Source organism: Trichechus manatus, unplaced genomic scaffold (genome assembly GCF_000243295.1).
Source record: "Trichechus manatus latirostris isolate Lorelei unplaced genomic scaffold, TriManLat1.0 scaffold00132, whole genome shotgun sequence".
Lineage (NCBI taxonomy): Eukaryota > Metazoa > Chordata > Mammalia > Sirenia > Trichechidae > Trichechus > Trichechus manatus.
Window position 1 is genome coordinate 3,299,474 of NW_004444068.1, and position 23,071 is coordinate 3,322,544.

Here is a 23,071-nt window from a genome sequence, read left to right on the forward strand (position 1 = left end):
CTGTTGGATCACCTTTCTTTGTAATAGGCATAAATATGGATCTCTTCCAGTCGGTTGGCCAGATAGCTGTCTTCCAAATTTCTTGGCACAGATAAGTGAGTGCTTCCAGCACTGCATCCATTTGTTGAAACATCTCAATTGGTATTCTGTCAAATCTTAGTATGTAATGCTAGAACAACCTTAAAATCTGTTTTGTCCATTAGTAATATAGCCACACCTGTTTTCTTTTGGGTAATATTTGCATGTCAATATCCTTTTTCATTCTTTTACTTTCAACTTTAGCTTCTTATGTTTTAGCTGTCTCTCACACACAGCTATAGTGTCTGTTATTATTTTTTAATTCAGTCTGACAATCTTTATCGTTTCTGGAGCACTTGATGTATTTCCACTTAATGTAATAACTACTTATGTATTTGGATCTAAAACTGTCATATTATTTCATGCTGTTTCCGTCTCCTTTCTGCCCTTGTTTTGAATTGATTTCTTGGAAGGAATTATTTCATGCCTTCCCTTTCTATTAGTATGGAAGTTATGCAGGCTATTTCTGTTCATTTATTGGTTGTCCTAGAATATTACAATATGCATACTTAATCTACCATAATTAGTCAAAATCTTCATCCTCTTCCTAGATAATGTTAAGATTCATGGACCACTTCAAGTTGGACCAAATTACTTCAATTATGTCGATCTAGTCCACTTTTGGAAACCCTGGTGGCATAGTGGTTAAGAGGTCGGCTGCTAACCAAAAGGTCAGCAGTTCGAGTCCACCAGGCGCTCCTTGGAAACCCAATGGGGCAGTTCTACTCTGTCCTATAGGGTCGCTATGAGTCGGAACTGACTCGATCACAGTGGGTTTGGTTTTTGGTTTTAGACCACTTTTAACTTATCCACTGAATTCTTGATTTCAGACACTATTCATTTTTACTGTCAATTTTTAAAGTTTGTGTATTCCTGATGGTTTCTTGTTGCATGCTCATTTTTGTAATCACAGATATTCAGTGTATCTGACAGTTCCAACACCCTCAGTCCTTGAGGTGTACGTAAATCTGTTGTTCCCATGTTTCTGCAGTCATAGTGTCTGGCCTTACATGTTTAATTATCTTCATCAGATAATGCTGTGAGTTCTGTGGACCTAGTTTGGGGAAGTTTTCCTTCATAGATTTGATTCTGCTTCTACTGGATCCAGGGAGCACCCCTGGAGTACACCAGCCTGCTCTGACACTCCTTCTCTTCCGCTCCAGATCCCAGATACACGATTGCCCTTGGTCACTTAAGCCTGAGCCCCACTCTCGACCCTGTCCACTCCAAATTCATTTCTAATTGTTTGGCTTTGTGTATGCAGCGGTGAAGAGGGAGGGGAAAAATTCCTGAGGAATCTACTTTTTGGGAGCAATGCCTCAAAATGGATGTTGTATCTGAGATTTAGTTCTGCTGGAGTAGACAAGTTGCTCCGAGTTCCTACTAACTCATATGCCAGAAAGATTATTTTTAAAACCTCAATTTTTGAAATCTTAAGCATGCTAATTTTATAAACTGTACTGTGATTAATTCCAGTAATCTGGTCTTTATGGGTTTTATTCTGTAGCTTTCACTTATATTTCTTCTTTTACTCAAGAATTTAAGTTTGTATTTTGCATTATTGGATTTTTAAAAATATGTTTAAAAGTGGACAAATCTTAAATGTACAGCTAGTAAATTTTCACTCATGTACACACCTGTTTTACCCAGAACAACAGATGGAAAATTTACATTACTCCAGATAGTTCTGCAATGCCCCTTGTTAGCCAAATCTCCTTCCTCCAGGTCCCTACGGCAGGTAACCACTATTTTGACTTCTATCACCAGACTTGTTTTGCCTGTTCTCGACCTTCATATAAGTGGAATGAGAGTATATGTAATTTTGTGCCTGGCTGCTTTCATTTAACGTTTTTGATACTCATCCATGTTACTTCATATATTCATGGTTTGATTTTTTTTGTTGTTTTCTTCTACTGTATGAATATACCACAATTTATCTTCTCTTGATAAGCTTTATTTAAGAAAGCTGCTATAAGCATTTGTGGGCGTATTTATTTCTCTTGGGAAAATATCCTTGAGTAAAAATTCTAGTTATAGGGTGGATGTAGTTGTAACTTTTCTTAGAAACTGCAGTTTTCCACAGTAGTTTACTACTTTACACTCCCAAGAGCAATGTATGAGAGTTTCAGTTGTTTTCACATTCCTGGTATTGTTAGTTTACTGGTCATTCTACTGGGTACACAGTGGTATCTCATTTTGGTTATTTGTATTAGTAATCACGTTAAGCATCTTTTCATGTGTTTATTCTCTCCCTTTGCGAAGTGCCTGTTAAGCCTTTGCCTATTTTTTAGTTCATTACGTATTGTCAGACAGCTGTATTATGAATACTTTTAATGTTGTATTTATCATTTAAAAAAAATTTATGGTGCTTTTTGTGAACTCTACCCCTAAGTTGTAAAGATATTGTTTTCAATTTTAATTTTACCTATCATCCATGTTTTGTGTATGGTGAGGTCAAGGTTCATTTTTATTTATATTGATGTCCAGTTGCTCTAACACCACATTTATTGGGGGTAAGGATGGGGGGACAAAAGAAACCAAAAATCAGCACACAACCTAGAAAGGTATAGATCAAATAACCATTAATGTTTTTTTTACATAGTGAGGCCACTAAATTCATACAATGGAGATCAACCATATTGCAGAACCTTGGATTTATACAATGAAGACCGATTATACTGGAGAATCTTGAAAGCTGAAATTCAGAGCTGACAATGAAAGACTCAAGGAGGAATTATGAGGTGCTTTGGAAGCAGACTGGGAAACAGAAAAACAGGGATTTTTAAAAAAAAATTTTGTTTTAGGTAGAAGTTTACAGTGTAAATTAGTTTTTCATTCAAAAATTTATACACAAACTGTTTAAAACAGGGGTCTTGTACTAAATTTTCTTAGGTTGGATATGATGATCTCCTTTGAGTGAGACTTGGTTTAGGATTCTGGGTCTACCACTAGTTTCATAATCTGAAGAAAGTTACTTTTAGAGGCCATTCCCAAGAGATAGGAATCAAAGAAAAAGGGTAGTTTCTCCTGACTTGGACTACTAAAACACTTTATGTTTGGTTCAGTAAGGAATGCCTCCCCCGCCATATCAGCCTATCAAAATTTTATTCTTGTACCGAAGTCTGGTTAAAATGCTAACTTTTCCATGTAAACTTTCTGGATCTTTCTGAACAATCACTGTAACACTTCCCAAAAACACAGGTCACCTTCAGCAATCACTGAGGCTCAAAGGTAGTGTAACTGAAAATAGGTTACATAAGACCTACTGAACCTAGTATTTGTTAACGCTAAATTTCCATGATGTTATTAACTATGCTTTGGGAAAAAAAATTCTGTGGTCCTGCAGTAGTCTCCGAATGGATATCTAAGCTCCACAGGTCAGATCTAAGACCTGTTCATATAGTCCAAATTTACTCAGTTCCATTTCTCATTACTTCCCAATATGTTTCATTCTAAGCCAATTCCCAGACTTTACTCATGCTATTCCACCTCCATGAAATACACGAAAAATTTATCCTTTTGAATAAATGCTTTCAACTTCAGCCAAAGCACAATTCAACCCCATCTCCATTAAGCTACTCCACAAAAATTTCAGGAATGAGAATGATCTTTCCTTTAAATGAGGTGTTTTTCTTAACCCTTCCAGTGTCATCCCATAAATAACCTAGTAGAGTAAAACAAAAATAACAGGACTTAATATTCAGGACACTCAAGTCAAAAAGCCCAGCTCTATTATTCCTCTAAATATCATTTGTCTATTCATTCAGTCTATAGGTTGTTGGGAAAATCACATAAAAATACTTTGTAACAGAATTCTATGAATTTAAATTACTGCACTGATTCCATTCATATTATTAAGGTAGCCAGCTGGTCTGTACAGTATTAAAAAAAACCACTGAAAAATAAACAAAATTGAAGAAAAAATCATTTAACTACATCTTGCTTGTCTGAATTTTATCAGTCGTAAAGATGTCACACTTGAACCTTAAGAAATCACCGATTCCCTTCCTCTATCACAGCTCTTCATATTCAGTAATGAATAAACATACATGCATGCCTAAACTTGGGACACTCTTGAACTAACCCATACCAATCTCAACCACTATTTTGCTAGTCTCTTTGTGCTATCCACAATTTCAGTGTTTAGTGGAAAGAGTACTGTTAGTAGACCAAACGATTTCAGCTTTATGTTAACTTTGAGAAATTGGAACAAGACAAATCTGTCCTGGTCTCCTCACCTCACAAACCGGGTAATGTTTGATACTAGTTACAATTCAGGAAAACTTAAAAAATTAAATGAAACAGACAAAATGTAAAGTGGGTAGATCTTTTGATTAGATTTGACCTTTGATTTCTAGAGCTACCACTAGGTCTAGTAGATGCAAGCCCCCCTTCCCAATCTCAAAAAAAAAAAAAAAGGTTTACTGTATCAATGGACCAATGAGCATCATAATGCTCTTTTGTTCTATACATAATCCTAAGCCAAATTATTAAAATACACTACAGAAAAAAATCACCACTATTTTCATCAGCACGTTTTATTTTTGAATTTTAACAATTCAAATAAAAGCTAGTTAACATAAATACAGAGTAAATGCATGTAATTTACAGCCATGTACATAAATGCAAAAATAGCAAACTTCATATGAATAACCGAAAGATATCAACTCTTATGGACTATTCAGCTATGACTGACAGGTCATAATTTAATTGTTCACATATGCAGGGGTACACATTCAAAATCTAACACAAAAACTGAAACTAGAATTTTCAGTTTCTACAAAGAGTCACATAAAAGTCAGTGTATATGAGAAATATAAGGGCATGATGGAGAAGAGATGTGAGTGGGCAGAAAGTACACTGCATTACTTTTGTATATTAAAACTCCTTCTCATTTAAATCATTCAGCATTATCTATATTCTTAGGAATGTTAAAGTCATGATCAATAACTGGAGGAAGAAAAGGCTGAACTATTTTATTTATTAGCCCAAAAGAGGTCCCTACAGTACTAACAGTCTGGGCAGAAGAGCATGTAAACAACCTAGTACTAGGCATGAACAATGAATGCTGAAAGAACAAAGAACAGATGAATTTCTAGCACTTAAACCCTTCGAATTCAAATCAACATTTTTACTTATTTAAAACTAATCTAAAAATGCTGAGATACTAATACTCTAGTTTAAGCGTAAACATTCATCACTGTTAACAACTCAAACTCTGCTGGTCCTAATACAATAATGCTGTTCCACAGTGTGCATTAGGGTTTTGTTAGGAGACGAAAGGCAGGGTAAGGTAATTTAATGATATTCTGCTGTGGTTTTGAAGTTACAAATCAATTACCTGTGTGCCCCATCTAGTAAGGTTAGTTCCACAAACTTACATACACAATGACAAAGCTTTGGTAATAGTTTTTCCATGGATTTAAAAGCACTATCTGGTACCCTACAATCATAGGGTTGATAATACTCACATTTGGATTTTGAAACTCAGGTAATCATTTCTACGAGCCAACAGGTACTGGAGTCCTATCTGTCGCTCTATTAGTCTCAGAGGATGTCTTTTCAGTACCTACTGCTTTCACCTGCATAAGTTCAATTCAATTTTCTGAGAGGATTTTATCATAGAAGTATGTACCAATCTGAAGAGTGCTCTGAAGAGTGCTGACTACCTTCATACTAGAAATGAAAAAAAAGGCATCTGATTGAAAATACAGTTAAAAAAAAAAAAAGTCCGATGCTTTGAGTATGTATTTTTCTTTTTTAAACATTTTAATCAATAATAATAATAAAAAAAATCTCCAAAGAAAGAGTCTGGAGTCAAACTTTATATACAACTTTTATATATAGTTTTCTTTTTTAATTATCTCCTTCATACATAAAGTAAACTACTGCAGATTGTGCTTTTGGGAAAAAACAATGAAACTTCACTGCTCCTTTCCAGTCGCTGCACAAAGAAAGAAAATCCAAGACACTAAGCTCTCCTTCCCTTCCATTATATTACATAATACTCCCTCTTAAACACTGAATATAATGCACTAAAGGGCAACAAAAGTTTTACTTGCTAAATACAAACAGGATTAGAGTACATATTCATCCTTGAAGGACACTTGTTATGAATCTGCTACAACGAAATAGTAAGATGTTCCTTAGTTGCTGGTTTTCATATCATTCTTAACCAACTGTGGGGACTGAGGTCATTAAGACTAGGGAGAGTCTCTGTCCAACATTCACCATGACTACGTAATGCTGACAAACCTTCGCAAGGCAAACGGCACTGTATTAGGCAGTACAAGTGGCACCTGAAAATGCAAACTCTATAGATTGAGACTTTCTCTACAGAATCAAGCTAGAAACCCACATTTCTGTTTTTTGGTTATGTGCCTCACAATAAATGTCAAAGCTAAAATTCACCAAAAAAGGTATTAATAATAAAAGGTAAGAGAAATGAATTTGCCTTTGGTCTCCAAATAGACTGGAATTTTTTTTTAATTCCAATCAAAGCACCTCGAAATCATCCAGTTACTGTTGATTGCAAGGATTTTAAGAGGGTAGGAGAATTCAAGAGGGCACTGTATTTCATTGGTGACAGCAGAGAAAGCTTGCAATGACATACTATAATTTTCAATAACAGTGGGGGCACTGAAGTATACACAGAACACTTAAAACATTTATATTAAAAATTTTCAAAACATTATTTAAAACCCAGAAAAATGCTATGAACACTGTTTCTGCCTAATACATGACCATTTTTTTTTTCTTAAAATCTTAACATGGAATTCTCCCCTATTCTCTCATCCCCGAAAAAGGCCACAAAGTGCATACACAAAAAGTCAGATAAAGCCATTGCACAAGATGTACAGTTCATGTATACTGAAATGAGTACCACACTGGAGTTTAATTGTACAAGTTTTATACACCAGTACAGCAACATTCATAGGCAGGAGTCTCTTCAGAGAATTACAGTGAACATCTTCATAAAGGGCCATACATGTAATAGATCTGAAGTATTAAAAGGTGCAGATGAGCTCAACAGCAAAATTTAAAAGCTATATCCTTTTAGCACACTTAATCTGAATTAACTTGACTCTATGATTTACCATTCAGGAAATAAGGAGAGAATAAATTTGTTAAAAGCAGTTTGTTCAATTACAAAACTATGTGCCAATTAAAATCACTACCTGCTGAAGCAGACAGCAAACGGCCTCTCTTCTATGTTTATACTGCCCCAGATAATTAATATAATGTCACCCTAAAAAAGTTAAAAATTACCATTTTCTCTGTGAAATAAATGTAATCTATACATATCTTCTGCAAATAATTCAAAGGTTCAAATCTTAACGTGAAAGCAAGCAGACAAGAAATTCAAAAATGGTAATCTTTTTCCCCTTTAAGTAAATGATATCTAGGTATGATGAACAGGTGGTAATTCAGGTTCATAACTGATAAATCACTGAAAAAAGATGGCTGAATTCTGTCTTCATTCATGTACCATAACGTCAGAGAAGATACAAGGGCATGCTCAGGTCACTGAAATGGTCAAGAAATCAACATTTTCCTGGTTTATTTTGTCCCAAACTAATACCATTTGAATCTGATGTGTTAACAAACAATTATGCTAAATATCAAGCACCTGTTGGAAGTGCAAACCAAAATACACAAGCTATTCAGACAGTATTTTATTGGTTGTCAAAAACAGCAACTACTAACACCAAGTAATTAACTTTAAAATATTGTACCAGGTACTGTCAGAGAAATGTGAAGATAATACTGAGGACCTCACTATTATTGTTGTTATTTTGCAATTTTACAGGAATTGAACAGAAGCCAGAAGTTAAAACTTTATGACGGTCAATACCATCTTTGGACATTTATAATACAGCATATAATTAGGGATGGCTTTGTTTTAGAAGACTAGAGAAGTACTCATGGAATAAACAACACTATACTCTTGATTGCCATAAATCAACAAAACTCAACTGTGTCAGGCGGACATGGTAAAGAAAATGGCAAATTTTGAGAAAGGAGTGCTTTTAAAGGCGTTTCCTCAGAAGCAGCCGAGGCTTTTTTTTTCAGATTTCCAACAAGACCAAGCAATGTGGTATGATTACTTTACCTCCTACAATCAAACTTCCACTTAGGCATAGTTACATGTTCCTGAACGATTTTTCTTCTGTCCACACATGCTGGCTTAGATATTCCATGGTCCACTGTAATCTTTTGGTCTTCCCTCTTTATAGAATGACAGGCAGATGTTGCTATCCATTGAGTAGGTAGACCACCAGCTCATAGGTGGCCATCATAATAGCTGTGTTTGGAATCTGTCTCACCAGATGAGTTGTTAGACCGCGGTAGAGAGACCCATAACCTTCTTCTTGAACAACCAAAGATAGTGTCTGAAAAAAAGATCTATATTTTGTTCCCTCTTCACGTAGTCTTGTTCTTATAACTTCTGTTTAGGGGGAAAAAAAGTCATTTTATTTAAACATTAGTGGTATCTTCACACTCTCCTAATTATACTGAGTACATACCATTTATCATTCTCTAAGTGTAAGTTCAGAATAAGTAAGTTTTCATGTGTAGCTTACTGAAACCAGTCACATTATAATAATAGTCCAACCTGGTTAAAAAGAACTGCCTTCACAAATTACAGCTTACAGCAAATACTTGTTTCCCAGCTGTTTCATTTTTCCTGACATAGCTTTCATCACGGAGCTTTTAGCTTCACAAGGGTGAATGTAAACGTTAATCAGCATAACAAAAGTAAAGCACTTAGAGTAAACAAACCTCAACCAGACAAAAAAAATCAAAGGCTATACTTATATAGAAAAACAACAAACCAAAAAAAATTCAGTTTGTTACAAATTCTTAAGTGATTTCTTTAGCTATTAATGAAATAAACTAATATAAAATTTAAAGATCATAATTAAAGAGATTACTATACTCACTTATTTGTCAACATGAAATAATATAAGATCATTTGGTCTTCGGGATTACAGACTTCAATTTGAATTTGGGCTCCAATGCTGAGTAGCCATGTGACCTTGGGTAAGTTATTTAACATCTCTTCTCAGAAACCTGCCTCAAAGTCACCTAGCTGAGGTAAGTGACATGGCTGGAATTTGACCATCTAACTACAGTCCATGCTCAATCACCAACATGCTACTTTATAGCACATACTAAACTATTTATACAATCTTATGTTACTTATATAGATTTATTCCCATTGATGAACTTCCAAGAACAGTATTTGTTATACTTAAGATTTCAGAATATTACAATGCTCTAGTAAGTGTGCTGTTGTCCAGGGTAAGGAAACATTTCAGATGTACTAGAATATGACTCATACAAACTCAACTCTTACCGTGTGGATATGCTATACTTGTGGCACAAGTTTTTGAGGTGGCAGCAGCCAACATCATTCCCACAAAATCTGATGCTTCTTTCACAGACTCTTCATCCTCTTCCATCGCTGAAGCAGTTTTATATTCCAGTAGTTTTTGCTTAATATTTTCATAAATAACAAAATGAATAACAGTTTCTGATATGCCAGCATATGAAGCCGACATGCCCCTATAAAATCCTCTTAGTCCATCCATCTGATACACTTTACGAACACACTCAAACGCACCCATTCGTTTTTCCCCACGGTTCCTGAAAAGCAAAAAGAGAAGTCTTGTTAACATAAATACAATACAGATTTTGAAATCAGAAGTAAATATAGCAGAAATGTGCCACTCTAATAAAGAATGGCTCTCTCTAAATTATGAAGTGAAATTATAATTTTAAAACATTTATTATTTAAGACTTCCTATTCTTTTGTCCCAAATCTGTCATATAAACAGTTTATTTTACTGGATGCAAAATACACCACACTGAATCCTCAGTTTCATGTCCTCATTGGAGTTTGTGCTGTGGGAATAAGTAACAATTCCTTTGGGAAATATCCACTCTGACTGCAGGTGAAGATAAAAACAAAATAAACATAAACCCCTCACATTATAGTAAATTCAGTTCTAAAGTTGAATTTCCTTTGCAGTTAATAACATATAAAAAGAGTGATTGAGACATCAATGATGGCAATGTTTAATAAAGCAAAGACTAAGATTAATCTGATTTCTGTGCACCTAAGGAACTCTATCAACCCTTTCCAATTATCCCCAAAAAGTGACTAGGTGGACTTAAGTCAAATTTCCTATGATCCCTTGAAGGCAATGACCATATATTTCATCTCAGTATCCCCGGTGAATGGTGAGTCACAACCTCTATAGTTATTTATTGAGTATTGTGCACAAGAAAATTTCTTCAGTTGCTGCTACCTAAAGGTGCAGAATCTATTCTTATAGAGGTATGTAATTTCACGAGTTCCTAAGAATATTACCTTACACTATGATTACCCCCATAGAACCTTATCTTTAAGAAATAGGTTTAACACCGCCAACAGAAAAAGAAATTGAAAATATATCTATTTATAAATTATACCTAAATTGCTTCTACCATAAAATAAAGCCGCAACTAAAATACCCTACCTGATAACGTACTGATTCTTCCGGTTGTATTACCTAATGATTATCTTCAGATATTGAATACCTATTTGGTTGAATGATCCATGCAAGCAACCAACTACAATTAGCTCCTGCCACCAGAAATTCTTCCTCAAAGAAAGCTACAAGAGCTAGAAGTCCCAAAAGTGACATACAAACACATCAGCCCCGTCTCTGAATTGGTGTTATAAATTAGAATCCTTAAATCAGTGCTTCACTTACACTTATTACTTCATCCTTATCCCCTGCCCCCAAGCCTAAAAAATTGTGCTGGCTTGCATTACAAGTGAAAAAGTATTAAAGTTTTAAAGCCCTGCTTTTCCTGAATTCCCTACAAATCAATCCTATAACACAATGAAGCATATCATTGATAGTTTAGAATAGTATAATGTAGACTGGCACCTCACACTTTTTTACCCTGTGGGTTAAGTCTTATCAGGAGTCCCTCAGTGGTGCAGTTAATGTGCTTGGCTGCTAAGATAAAGGTTGGAGGTTCGAGTCCACCCAGAGGCACCTCAGAAGAAAAGACCTGGTGATCTACTCCTGTAATACCAGCCACTGAAAACCTTATGGAACTAGAAGAATGTAATCAATGTCACTGAACTGTAAATATAGAAATTGCTGCAATGGTGTATGTTTTGTTACGTGTACTCTCATCGTAATTTAGAAAAAGAAGAAAGAAAATCTTATGTAGCACAGTTCCATGCTGACACACATGGGGTCGTCATGAGTCAGAGTCAATTTGACAGCAACAGGTAACTCATTAAGTCTTGTCTATCATCACTTTTCAGATACTTGGCTTTCAGAAATAAACTTTGTTTTCTGCTATGCCATATATATTTTATTAAAATGACTACTCCAGATGCAACAAGAACTAGACATTTCTTTTCGAGTCTCAAAACAGCAAACAGTTTAACATGAAAGAATGTGAAAAACAAATATTTAAGCAGGCGTAGTAACTGTTAATGATTTGATGGATCAGCGTTTATAGGCTACTTCCCAAACCCCCAAATATAAAACCAGCACAAATTTGTTATGTACATCATTTGCTTAAATAGAAAATCAGGTTACTACTCCATTTGAGACTGAAAGTCTGAACATTTCAAAACTATCAACATTATTATTATGGGTCATCTCTTTACCCCATCCTCTACTCTAAAGGCCAACAGGAGTTGAGATGGCAAGACCCTAAGTTGCACTGCGGTTGGGCTGGCCTTCTCTCAGTTCCCAGAACATATCAAAGGCCCTATACTTCACGGCCTCTGAGGTATGCATTGGCTGTTGCCTCTGCTTAAAATGGGCTAGAAAACAATTCCTTTACTATTCCATTTGAAAGTTGGTCCCCAGTGTTTACTACTATTTATCTCTAGAAACCTAGAAGTTTCTGGTATATAGTACAGTATGTGCTCAATATAGATTTGTGAATGAATGAATCTTGCTACCTGTAAAGTGCTCAGTGTTAACAGATGAAGAATCTACCAATTAACTGAGAGGTAAATCCCAGCCATAACTCTTTGTATATAAGGTTACTGAATCTGAGCAATGATCCTCAAAGACTCAGTCTAGACTAGCTACCATGTGGCTTATCTAGCTGTTGGGAAGACAATAATAAGCTTTCACGTAGTGCAAGTATTATTTCTTGGGCTAGGTTAACATACCTTTTTTATTTTAAAAATCATAGCACATAATACATTTTAACCTGGAAAGTCTCATACTGCCAACTATTAAATCATTTTTGCTTCTGATGGAAGACCCAAATTAAAAAAAATAAATGAATAAAATGAAAAAAAAATCTCAGTGGAGCAAAAGGGAAAAATATGCTTAAACATCTGGCACTAAAATCTCACTGATTACAAAAAATATACATAGAAAAGGTTAGTTGAAATCAACTTCAACTAATTCGATTTTAATGGATTAACATACCTTGCATCAAGCTGTAACCGAGTCTTTATAAGCCAAATGGGGTTGGTCGCTGTGATTGCAGTAAAACCTACACAAACACGTTTAAAAAGAACTCTGGTAAAAATGAAGAACACTATTTAAATGGAAGACTTTTTAAAATTATATAAATCTAGATTAAAGAAAAAATATATATTCAAACTATTAATTTATATATGCCTTACATTTTTACTTAACAAATCCATAAAACCAGACATTTCACTTTATTTCCAATCTACGTAAATAAAATTCTCCAATTCTGACTTTAACTAAAAGACTCTTAAGAGCAAAATCTGATTATGTATAAATTCCTCTCCCAAACTATACAAAACACCTTCTGGCTACCCTCTACTCTCTAAGACAAATTCAGAAACCCATTTCTATGACAAAAGTACAGAAATTTATGTATTCTAGGGCTAAAAAGCATGCAAACTCTACAATAGCTACTTGGGGTCTGATTAAGATCACAAATCACTATATTCAAAATTGTTTCTATATAAATATGTCACCATGTTAATATTTTGCACTTAAGTTAGTTGTATAACAGAAAGGATTTATTGTTTGGCCCCATGAATACTTATATAAACATACACTTACTAATTCTGTTAAAATAATGGTATCAGAGAGAGGGTTTCTGCGAGGGTTATTAAAACAGATCTATTTTTTATCTACTTAGACACATAGAAAAACTCAAAAGTTCAAAAAAAAGTTACGAAAAGCAACTTCCCTCTCATTTTTATAGACACTGAAGAGAGAAATGTATAGTAGAAGGTAGCTCTAGTTTAAAATTCAAGTACTATATATTAACTATTAGTACAGAAAGGTGGTTAACTGAAAATGGCTCATTCCAAGTAGTAAACTAAGATCTCTGGAATAGGATGCTTCTAGGCTAGTGCATATCATTATTGCTTGTCATCTTCCAAGTGTTATGGAAGAACAGCACACAAAGTGCAATCTTGGTGACAGGAACTTATGAAGATTGCTTCATCTACACAACAGGATTTTAATAAATTGCTTTCAAACACTGAAGATCAGCTGCACAAACTGAACAGAACTACTTACATCAAGCTACATTTATTCAACTGGCCTTTAAATTTAATGAAAACTTGCATGCAGTAATGTTCAAGGATCTTAATTAACTGTTCTAATATTTTCTATCAAATTCTATCAAGGTGAAGCATATTATTTTTAAAAAGGTGGAATGTAATTAGCACATTAATAAAAGTAAAGTATTTTCAGGAACAAAAATCTCTGGTGCACTTTGAAATATATATATTTAACATATTGTGCAAAATCAATCATAAACCTTTCTGGGCATTCAAAGTTAGTATGGGCCTATCTACAAGTAAAAAATAATTTTAACAAATTGTTTACATAGCTGAATGTGGCCTCACAGCTTTTTTTCCTTTCTGTCACGTTAGATAATTAGCTAACACATGTTTTACTCCCTTCTCCACTGTTTTTAACACTGTGTAGAAATGGCCAGATGTTACCCAATGGGATGCTCCAATTAAATCTATTTTGCAAGCAAGATAAATGTACTTAATGAAAAGAACAGAAGTTTGGTTTAATAACTCCTTTAACAATTTTGTCTAGACTATATACTCTAGATTTCTCTTCAGTGCTTTTAATACTACATATGTAAGTATAACATCAGAACAGGGTTAACAATTTTGGAAGTATCAGCCAGTACTAAAATAATAAAAATTTAAAGTATTGAGGAGGTTGTTAGGAACATCTTTTAATAAGAGGTTCTTTTCATGCATATAATTCTTGGTAGAAAGAAAAAAAACATAGATCAGTTTAAACATCTCGTTTGAAAGGGATTTTTCTTGCATGGCTTGGCTTAATTAAGTGAGAACAAAGCTTGAGTGTTACTTTTTTTTCTTCTTTTGAAACTCATTCTTCTAAGTGAAAAAGTCAAACTAAAGATACTCAAATAATATTTTGAAGCAAATATGCATCAGATATCAATATTCTGTTCAAACCCTGATTTAATGGTGCTTATTTTTTAAACTTAAATATGTGTATTAGCTAAATGTCTGCACAGCAAGATTAACGGTTTATTAATGAAAAGTCACTTAGCAGCACAAACAACAAAATATTCTGCATTACTCATAAAGGTTTTTATTACTCATTCTGCAGCAATGTTTTTTATTAAATTTTGAAAGTGTAAAACTGGGAATCTTTTTATCAGACTTTTTAAAAAACAGCCTGTCTAGGAAAAAATTCTCATTTATTATACTTTATTTGAAAAGGTGAGCCCAAACAATTAATGCATAGAAGCATCAATTATTTTTAGAATAAAAGTTCTATTTCTAAAAATATAAAACTTAGTACCCAAGTTTCTGTCCATAATACTCTTCAAGTCACAAAATTCTTCAATTAGTCTGAAAAAAACCCCATATAATTTTAAAATATCATAGTAATTATTTAATGTGTTACCAGAAATATTTAAAAAATACATCTATAGATTGTAATTTTAAATCATTCCCTGTATATATTAATAAACAAAGACAGGAAGCAAACAACAGGCATTTCTCACTTAACTAAAATTCATTTCCAGGCACATACTAACCTAAGGAATAGGTAAGTAAGATAATGTTATCATTTTATCCCTAAGACTGCTATTCATCAGCTGGAGTACCCAGTGATGCTAGAGTTGTTTTGGCTCAACTCTTCCAATAATGAGCTAGCTCTTAATAAAGACACAAACCTAACTGCCAGCAAACCATTACATTACATAAAGAATGTAGGCATAATTCATAGGTTTTTAACTTTTAGTATTGTACCAGTTAAAATTCTACTCCTTGGATTTTATACTATTATGTTCCCTTCACCAAGGATACATTAATAAGCTAACGAGACACTATCAGACTAATTAAATCTAGAAAAATATAATCTCTTAATTCAAGAAATGAAACAAGAAGAGGGAAGAAACAAAATTTTACCATTAACTTAAAATTTTATATGGTAAGGTAATCTGAGGTTGACAAACGGTAAAAATGCCAAAGGTAAACATATCTTCCAACTTCTTCTAAGACAAACATACACAAAGATATTAGGAATGGTATCCCCAAAATTTAAAAATTGCCTATTATTTTTTATTTTGGCATTTTAATTTTGTGACATTTTGACAACACGCTAATTCATAATACTCTTCTGAGCACCCAGTTAAACATTAAAATTGACTTAGAGGTATACAAGGGATCCAACTGTATGTTAAGAATTAATTTGTTCCATAATCAGTTAGAGCAAAGTGCCAATATACTGGGTCATACTGTTAGTAGAGTGGCTAGTATTTTACTACATAGGTTTTCAAATTCTTAAAGGTGCAATTTTTAAAGTTTTGCTTCATCTAAGACTTTATTTAACCATGTAAACCAATTAAAAACCAGATTAACAGAAATTCTGCTTGTAGTAAACTTGCTGAAAATGTTTCATTAAGTGAGCAATACCTGTAGTATTGCATTTTCTATACTTCTTTCAATTAACTTCTGTAAGACCAAAGGCTACCTAACCTCATACAAGAAACGTGTTAAAAAGTTATTTAAAAAAAAAAAAAAAAAAACTGAATTAAAACTAAAACAGCTAAGATCCCATATATTCTTCTGCATTTATTTAGAAAGTAATAAGATCAATATTTTTGCAAGAGTAGAAAGCCTACTATTGACAGACAAGAGAATAGAAAGCACTGTATTAGATTCTTAAATATGTTATGCTAACCAAAGAGAACTACCTATTTTGCTCAAAGCTGTAGGACGGTATGATACCATTTACAACTGTGTATTTTAAATGCTGTTATCAAATTCTTTTGAGGTCAAGCTTGTTATGGCCAAGCTGAAGACCCCAGGCTTTTATTACATGATGACTGAAAAGTACCCCATACTTCCTTCTAGAATGATTTTAAAAAGAGATCAGAATTTAATTTTTATAAAATACTCAGATTATGCACACACAAATTCAGGAAGTAAGAGCTCATTTCCCGCCTTCTATTAATTCCACAGCTGTTATAAAAACCCAGGGTGTGTTTCTTATACTAGAGGCTGCAAGAGATGCTCAGTTCAGTACTCACGAGGTTTAAGTTAGTCCATATTTCTACAGGAAGTGACCTGCGGATGGGGAGCATGAGATGACACGATCTCACTCTTTTCTCGGGAGAAATGTACAGTAAATGCCTAAAATAGACACAGGCTTTTCTGTATCATAACAACAAGCAGTGACCTCATCAGAAACATGTGTACAAACTGAATCCCATTGGAAGGATTTGAGAAATATTTACTGTGAGATCTAACTTTTTTGAAAATTTCAAGTTTAAAAAAAAAGAAAGAAAAAGGAAAAGAAAATATCAGAATGGGCCACAAATTTTTTTTAAAAAAATGCACCGAGTACTGAAAATTCTGCCATCTGCAGCAGTTTCAGAGTCCAAATACTTACCTAAAAGAAGCCCAAATTAGCTTAAAAGAAAAAATGCTAACCTTGTCAAAGAGGAATCTAAAAAACTACCTCGTTTAGAGGGGATTATGGTATCCCATTTTCCTACCATTATTATTTACTGTTACCAAAGAGCTGAAAATGTAATTTTCTATTCTTTAACAATCAGCCTACTTAGTAAATCTGTTTTAAAACAAAACAACAAAAAAAAAACCCCAACAGAATATTCAAGTAACTTCATTTTGTAACTATTTATAATTTTACTGTAAGATAAAGGTTTCTACAATGGTACCTGTCACCTTTTGCACTATGGACAGTAATAATGCACATCCATACTTATGGAATATTTTATTTTGTATTTAATTTCTTGTGTTCTACAAAACAAAAAACAGGAAGAATGTTTACACACAAACACACAAAACATCTGTCCAACCATTCATCTGGCTGAATGAACTGCCATGGATAAATAAGATATTGTTTAAAAATACTTTAGACATGCAAGACAAAATTTCTATTCAATCAGTAAAAGCTTAATCTTTGATTATAAACTTTAAGTCAAACAGAAAATTACATCTTGAAAAATAACAGTATATGCCATAAGTAAATAAAACCTACTAGGTGTAGAAAATGTTAACAATTATATCATTGGAATTTAAAAAACTGAATAACTGAATATATAATCCAATAAAAATCATTTCCTTTAAATATATAATGTATATAAAAATATATACATGCCAGATAAAAACTTTTGAAAATTGGGAATTCCTATAAAAAATAAAACATTATTTTTTGAATATACATCTGTGTCTAGGTATATAAGAAAGGACATGCAGGCTCTTTTATCATCTATGCAGTGCAGGAGTTAAGAGACAGAGTCAGAAAAAAAACTAGGTTTGAATTCTGATTCTGCTGACTACTAGCTGTATGACTTGGAGAAAGTCATTTAAAATTTCAGATGCTCTATTATCTTATGTATAAATTGAAACTTAATATTTATTCTTTAACAATGGTCTTGTAGAATTAGGTGATTTTTTGGAAAAAAGTACTTTGTACATATTGGCATGCAGAACAAACTCACCAAAAATGGTGCGGGAAAAAAAAAAGGATATACAAGTTTATTTAAACAAGAACACACAGGCACAAAACAAAAACCTCAATAGCTAAGACATACTTAGTCTGACAAAGGTCATATGCAGGGGGAAAAAGGCCAGTAAAACATAAACGAAGCCAATATTACTTAATTTCATTAAATATCCTCACAACTTGAAAATTTGTGTGAAAATTTATAGCTCTATTTTAGAAGCTTACAAATTCTTGTAGTATTTACTTGAAACAGTAAAACAAATGAAAATAAGACCCACTTCAAATAAACTGTCTTTTAATAATAATAATAATAAGCCTTTGTATCTAAATTAAACACTCGGATTCATAGACAGATAAAATGCAAAACGAAACTGATTTGAGAGGCTGCTCGGTGCTTTAACGCGTGTATACAATAGTGTGGCAAAATTTTACAGGCAATACTGTTAACGGTCGTCTATTTTAGTACATTTTCTGATACTAAAGTGACAAGGTTAGCATTTTTTTTTTTTTTGAATAGCCAGTTAAAAATTGATTTTTCTCATTTGACTACCTCTAAGCACTTCATACCCCCAAATAATTCATATGAGAAGACCTCTAAAAATGGTCCTGAAGGAAAACCAGAGCAAACTGGTCTGGATTATTTCAAGAATGAAGACGGCAAAAAGCTACCTTAATGAGTCTGCATGGGACCATTCAGTTTCAACCATGTAGTTATGTACACTACTGTAAAGCTAAATGTTAATGCTCACGAATAGTGTAAGAAGCTCTCAGAAAAATGTAACTGCAAACAAATGGAAGAAGTATTTTCAAATTACACAATAAATGTACAGTATAATAATCTTTGAACAAGTATATCAATTTACTAAAATTCAAGGAATTTACCCTGAGAAACAGTATCAGTGTATAGATAAAAAGACAAACCATGAGTTAGCATTTGTACACAACTGAGAAAAAAGCAAAATGACAATTTTACTGAAATTCTTTGCAATGTGATAGAAAAATCACAATAAATTCTGATGAGATATTCTAAAGAAAAAAGATGTTACGGCAGGGATTGAGATATTCTGAGCCTCTCAATTTACAACTATCCTCAGCTTAAAATAATTGCTTACCTACTTTCTTGATTTCAACTCTTTCAAAACAGAAAGATTAACATTTCTTTATGATTTTCTGGGGTTAAAAAAATACAAGCACTGGTAATTCAGAAATATATTCTTAAAGAACCTAATACAGTGGTTACATAGTTTTCATTGGCTACCAACTTTTATCTCAGATCCCTCAAATTTGTAGGGGAAAAACTGTATCCATTCATATTCAACATATGTAAAAGGTATATTAAAAATAATTTTAGTTGGAACTAGATAATTTCTATGGTACCAAATTAAAGAACTAATTCTCAGAATCCATATTACGTAGACCGACCTATTCATTTTATAGATAAGGCAATGAAGGTTCACATAAATTATACAACTGGTCCAAGATGTTCTCATTGGTAAATTTCACTACCTTGACCTTTAAGGTTGCCCCTTCCAGCTTTAAAATGTAGATGAGTCGGTCAGCAATTACTAAACACAAAAAAGCCTTGAAAACAATTTGTAAGGTAGCTGCTAGATGTATACGGTAAGCGCTATCAACCTTTCAGAAATTAGTATTTCAAACTTACACTTAGCTCGTTAAGTATGTGGTTCAAATTGATCCAATTTATTTCTAAACAGAAAATGGTTAACAGTTTAAGGCACTCATTATTAAGCATATAATTGACTCAACTTATTTATCAAAAAAGATAATTAGAGCAGCTATAGTTTGCTTTATGAAGTCACAGCATAATTTGAGAATGTGATGTATGGTTAAATAAAGCAATAAGTCTCAGAAAACTGGAGAGAAATTTCTTTTGAGAACCAAAGTTCATGGCTTTGTCTAACATGCATGGCAGCAAATGATTCCAGAACCAAATTGGTCAAACCAATCTCCTGCAGTTCATCTTTAAGGACGTGGAATCAGAGAGACTAAGGGCTAGTTGTTATAATTCTAAATCATATATACTCATTAATTATGGTAGAAGTGTTGCTGGAAGCATTCCTATAGCAAGCATGTACGCACAGCCAGTGCCTACATTTCAAGTACTATCTAATGTTTATTCATGTGGAATGCCTCTAGGGTGTCACAAATTCAGACTATAAACATATTTTAAAAAATACAAATAGTATGGTAACTCAAAGCTATCAATAACACACCACATACGCAAATTTCAGCACTTGAGCACGGGACAAAATGAATACTTTACCAAGAACTGCCGGCACATTTCAGACAGAAGCCAAAACATGCAGCAAAAAGGAAAAGGGCACTAACAGAAATTGAGGAGAGAAGAGTAAATTATAGCTCCATAACTTATAGTGTAATTATAGTTAGATTTTCAAAATTGTTAAGAGATCACTACATAGTCAGTGGACTAAAAAAGGCAAAAGAAATACTGTATCACCTGTATCCTATCACTTAAAACACCTAATTAAAAAAAAAATGCCAATTGACAATAGATTTTTGCATACTTGATCAAATGTATTTTTATACTAATGAATGTAAAAATCATTTTTTACAGATGCTAAATCAATGAAAAACACATTAATCATCTTAACTACTCAATGTAAATTCATAATTCAATATTAAGTATCTGTGTTTCAGAGTTTTTCTTTTTAATATCATACATTCATACCTGCCATTGCAGCTGAAATCATGTGTACCTGGGTAGAATCAGGATCAAATACACCGTTCAATGTTTCCTTGCAGTTTGAATAAGCAGCAAAGTATATTGCTCTAAAACAAAGGTTTAAATTTTATCAGTTAAGCATATTGTTAAACATGTAAATTGAGATTTGAAATTTTGGACTGGAGATAAATTATGTCAAACAGTAACAAATCTAAAGACATAAACTACACCTCAGCCACATTTTTTCCATGAAGACCCCTGATATATTTTTTGTATTGACTCATTAAAAAAAAAAACACTCGAAGTTTCTAGCATCTGCAAACAGTCCTTCCACCAAAATACTGTGACAACTACTAGCAATTGACTAAAACAAAAAGGATTTGTGTAAGAATCTGATCACTGAAAAACACGTAAATAAGCCCACTATATAAGGCTAAGGCTCAACTACATACACATAACTGAGTTTAGTAAATGTGGTTTGCGCACGTCACAAATTTATACACACACACGTATATTTTGGGGGGAGGGGGTAGTGCTGATCCAACTGATCAAAGTAAAAATAACTACTGACAGGAGAAAACCTCAAGGAGTTCTTATTTGGGGAAAAAAAAAAAAAAAAACCCAACACTTTATATATTAGAAAGAAAGAAAGAAGGAGGAAGGAGGGAGACGGAGAAGAAGGAAGAAGGGAGGGAAAAAGGAAGAAAAAAGGCTAGATTAATTCTGGAAATGTTATATTAAACGATTTGAGGTATTATGGTATATTCTAATCTATACTACACACATTGTAGTTCATAGTACCTTTACATAAACAACTCCAACAACAGAAATCAGCCCCATCAGGTCAGGTTGTTTTACAACACTTGTAAATATTCCCCGTCAATTTACTATGACTTTTTGCATTCCCACTACCTTTCCCATTGTTTAGCTTTGCCCTGCACTGAATTATTTGCTTGATGTATGAAATATCCTGTATTTCTCCACAAATCTGATCATCTGTTCAGTAAGGGACAGAGCAGACAAACAAGTATAAATGGGGAGAGTTTCACTGCTGTGCTTTTAAAAATGTGATGCCAAACAGTGAAGAGAAATAAGCAATGCATTAACAGAAATCAATAAGAAAAAAGACAAACATTCTAATGAGAAAATGGGCAAGGAATATTGCTGTTGTCATGCTGGTTCCGATTCATAGCAATTGCATGTAAAACACAACAAAAACGTTGCCCGGTCCTGGACCATCCTCTTAATCGTTGCTATCTTTGAGCCCATCGTTGCAGCCACTGTGTCAATCCATCTCATTGAGGGTCTTCCTCTTTTTTCACTGACCCTCTACTTTACCAAGCATGATGCTCTTCTCCAAGGACTGGTCCCTCCTGATAACATGTCCAAAGTATGTGAGAAAAAGTCTCGCCGTTCTCTCTTGCTTCTAAAGAGCATTCTGGCTGCACTTCCAAGACAGATTTGTTTGCTTTATAAAGTCATAGCGTAATTTGAGAATGTGATGTATGGTTTAAATACAGTTCTTTTGGCAATCCATGGTATGTATACTCAATATTCTTTGCCAATACCATAATTCAAAGGCATCAGTTCTTCTGTAGTCTTCCTTATTCATTGTCCAGCTTTTGCATGCTTAGGAGGCGAACGAAAACACCATGGGGTGGGTCACGTACATCTTAGTCCTTAAAGTGACATCTGTCAACGCTTTAAAGAGGTCTTTTGCAACAGATTTGCCCAATACAATACATCATTTGATTTCCTGACTGCTGCTTCTATGGGTGTTGATTACGGATCCAAGTAAAGTGAAATCCTTAACAACTTTAATACTTCCTCCATTTATCATGGTGTTGTTTACTGGTCCAGTTGTGAGGATTTTTGTTTTCTTTACAATGAGGGATAATCCATACAGAAGGCTGTGGTCTTTGATCTTTATCAGTTAAGTGCTTCAAGTCCTCTTCACTTTCAGCAAAGTTGTGTCATCTGCACATCTCAGGTTGTTAATGAGTCTTCCTCCAATCCTGATGCCGGCTTCTTCTTCATATAGTCCAGCAAGTAATATGTACAGGCAATTCACAGAACAGACATACAAATGGGCAATAACTACATAAAAGGATGCATAACTGCACCAAAAATTAACAACTGTATGTTAAAACAGTGAAAAATCATTTTAGTTCACTTGCAAACATTAAGAAGATGGTTAACAGCATTGGTAAGGACGTGGATAAAGAACAACTAATTCACTATTTGGGAATAAAAAATTATGTCATGCCTTCTTGGAAGGCAACTGAGCAGTATT

The 23,071-nt window shown here is 33.6% G+C and overlaps 1 protein-coding gene across 3 annotated transcripts in view; it reads right to left on the bottom strand.

The window, feature by feature from the left end:
• Nucleotides 1-833: 833 nt before the first annotated feature.
• The window catches only part of SLC25A36 (solute carrier family 25 member 36), a 49,066-nt gene continuing 26,828 nt past the window's right edge, over nucleotides 834-23,071 (bottom strand). For 2 of the 3 annotated variants that reach the window (XM_004385084.2, XM_012558047.2), the window contains 4 exons: nucleotides 20,785-20,885; nucleotides 12,543-12,609; nucleotides 9,440-9,729; nucleotides 6,714-8,527 (listed from right to left, as the gene is read on the bottom strand). In XM_004385084.2, the coding sequence (XP_004385141.1) occupies nucleotides 8,334-8,527; nucleotides 9,440-9,729; nucleotides 12,543-12,609; nucleotides 20,785-20,885 (652 nt within the window). In that variant the 3' untranslated portion in view covers nucleotides 6,714-8,333. Of the gene's footprint in view, nucleotides 5,755-6,713; nucleotides 8,528-9,439; nucleotides 9,730-12,542; nucleotides 12,610-20,784; nucleotides 20,886-23,071 lie in introns of those variants that run through there. The other variant, XR_002825403.1, reaches the window with a different exon arrangement.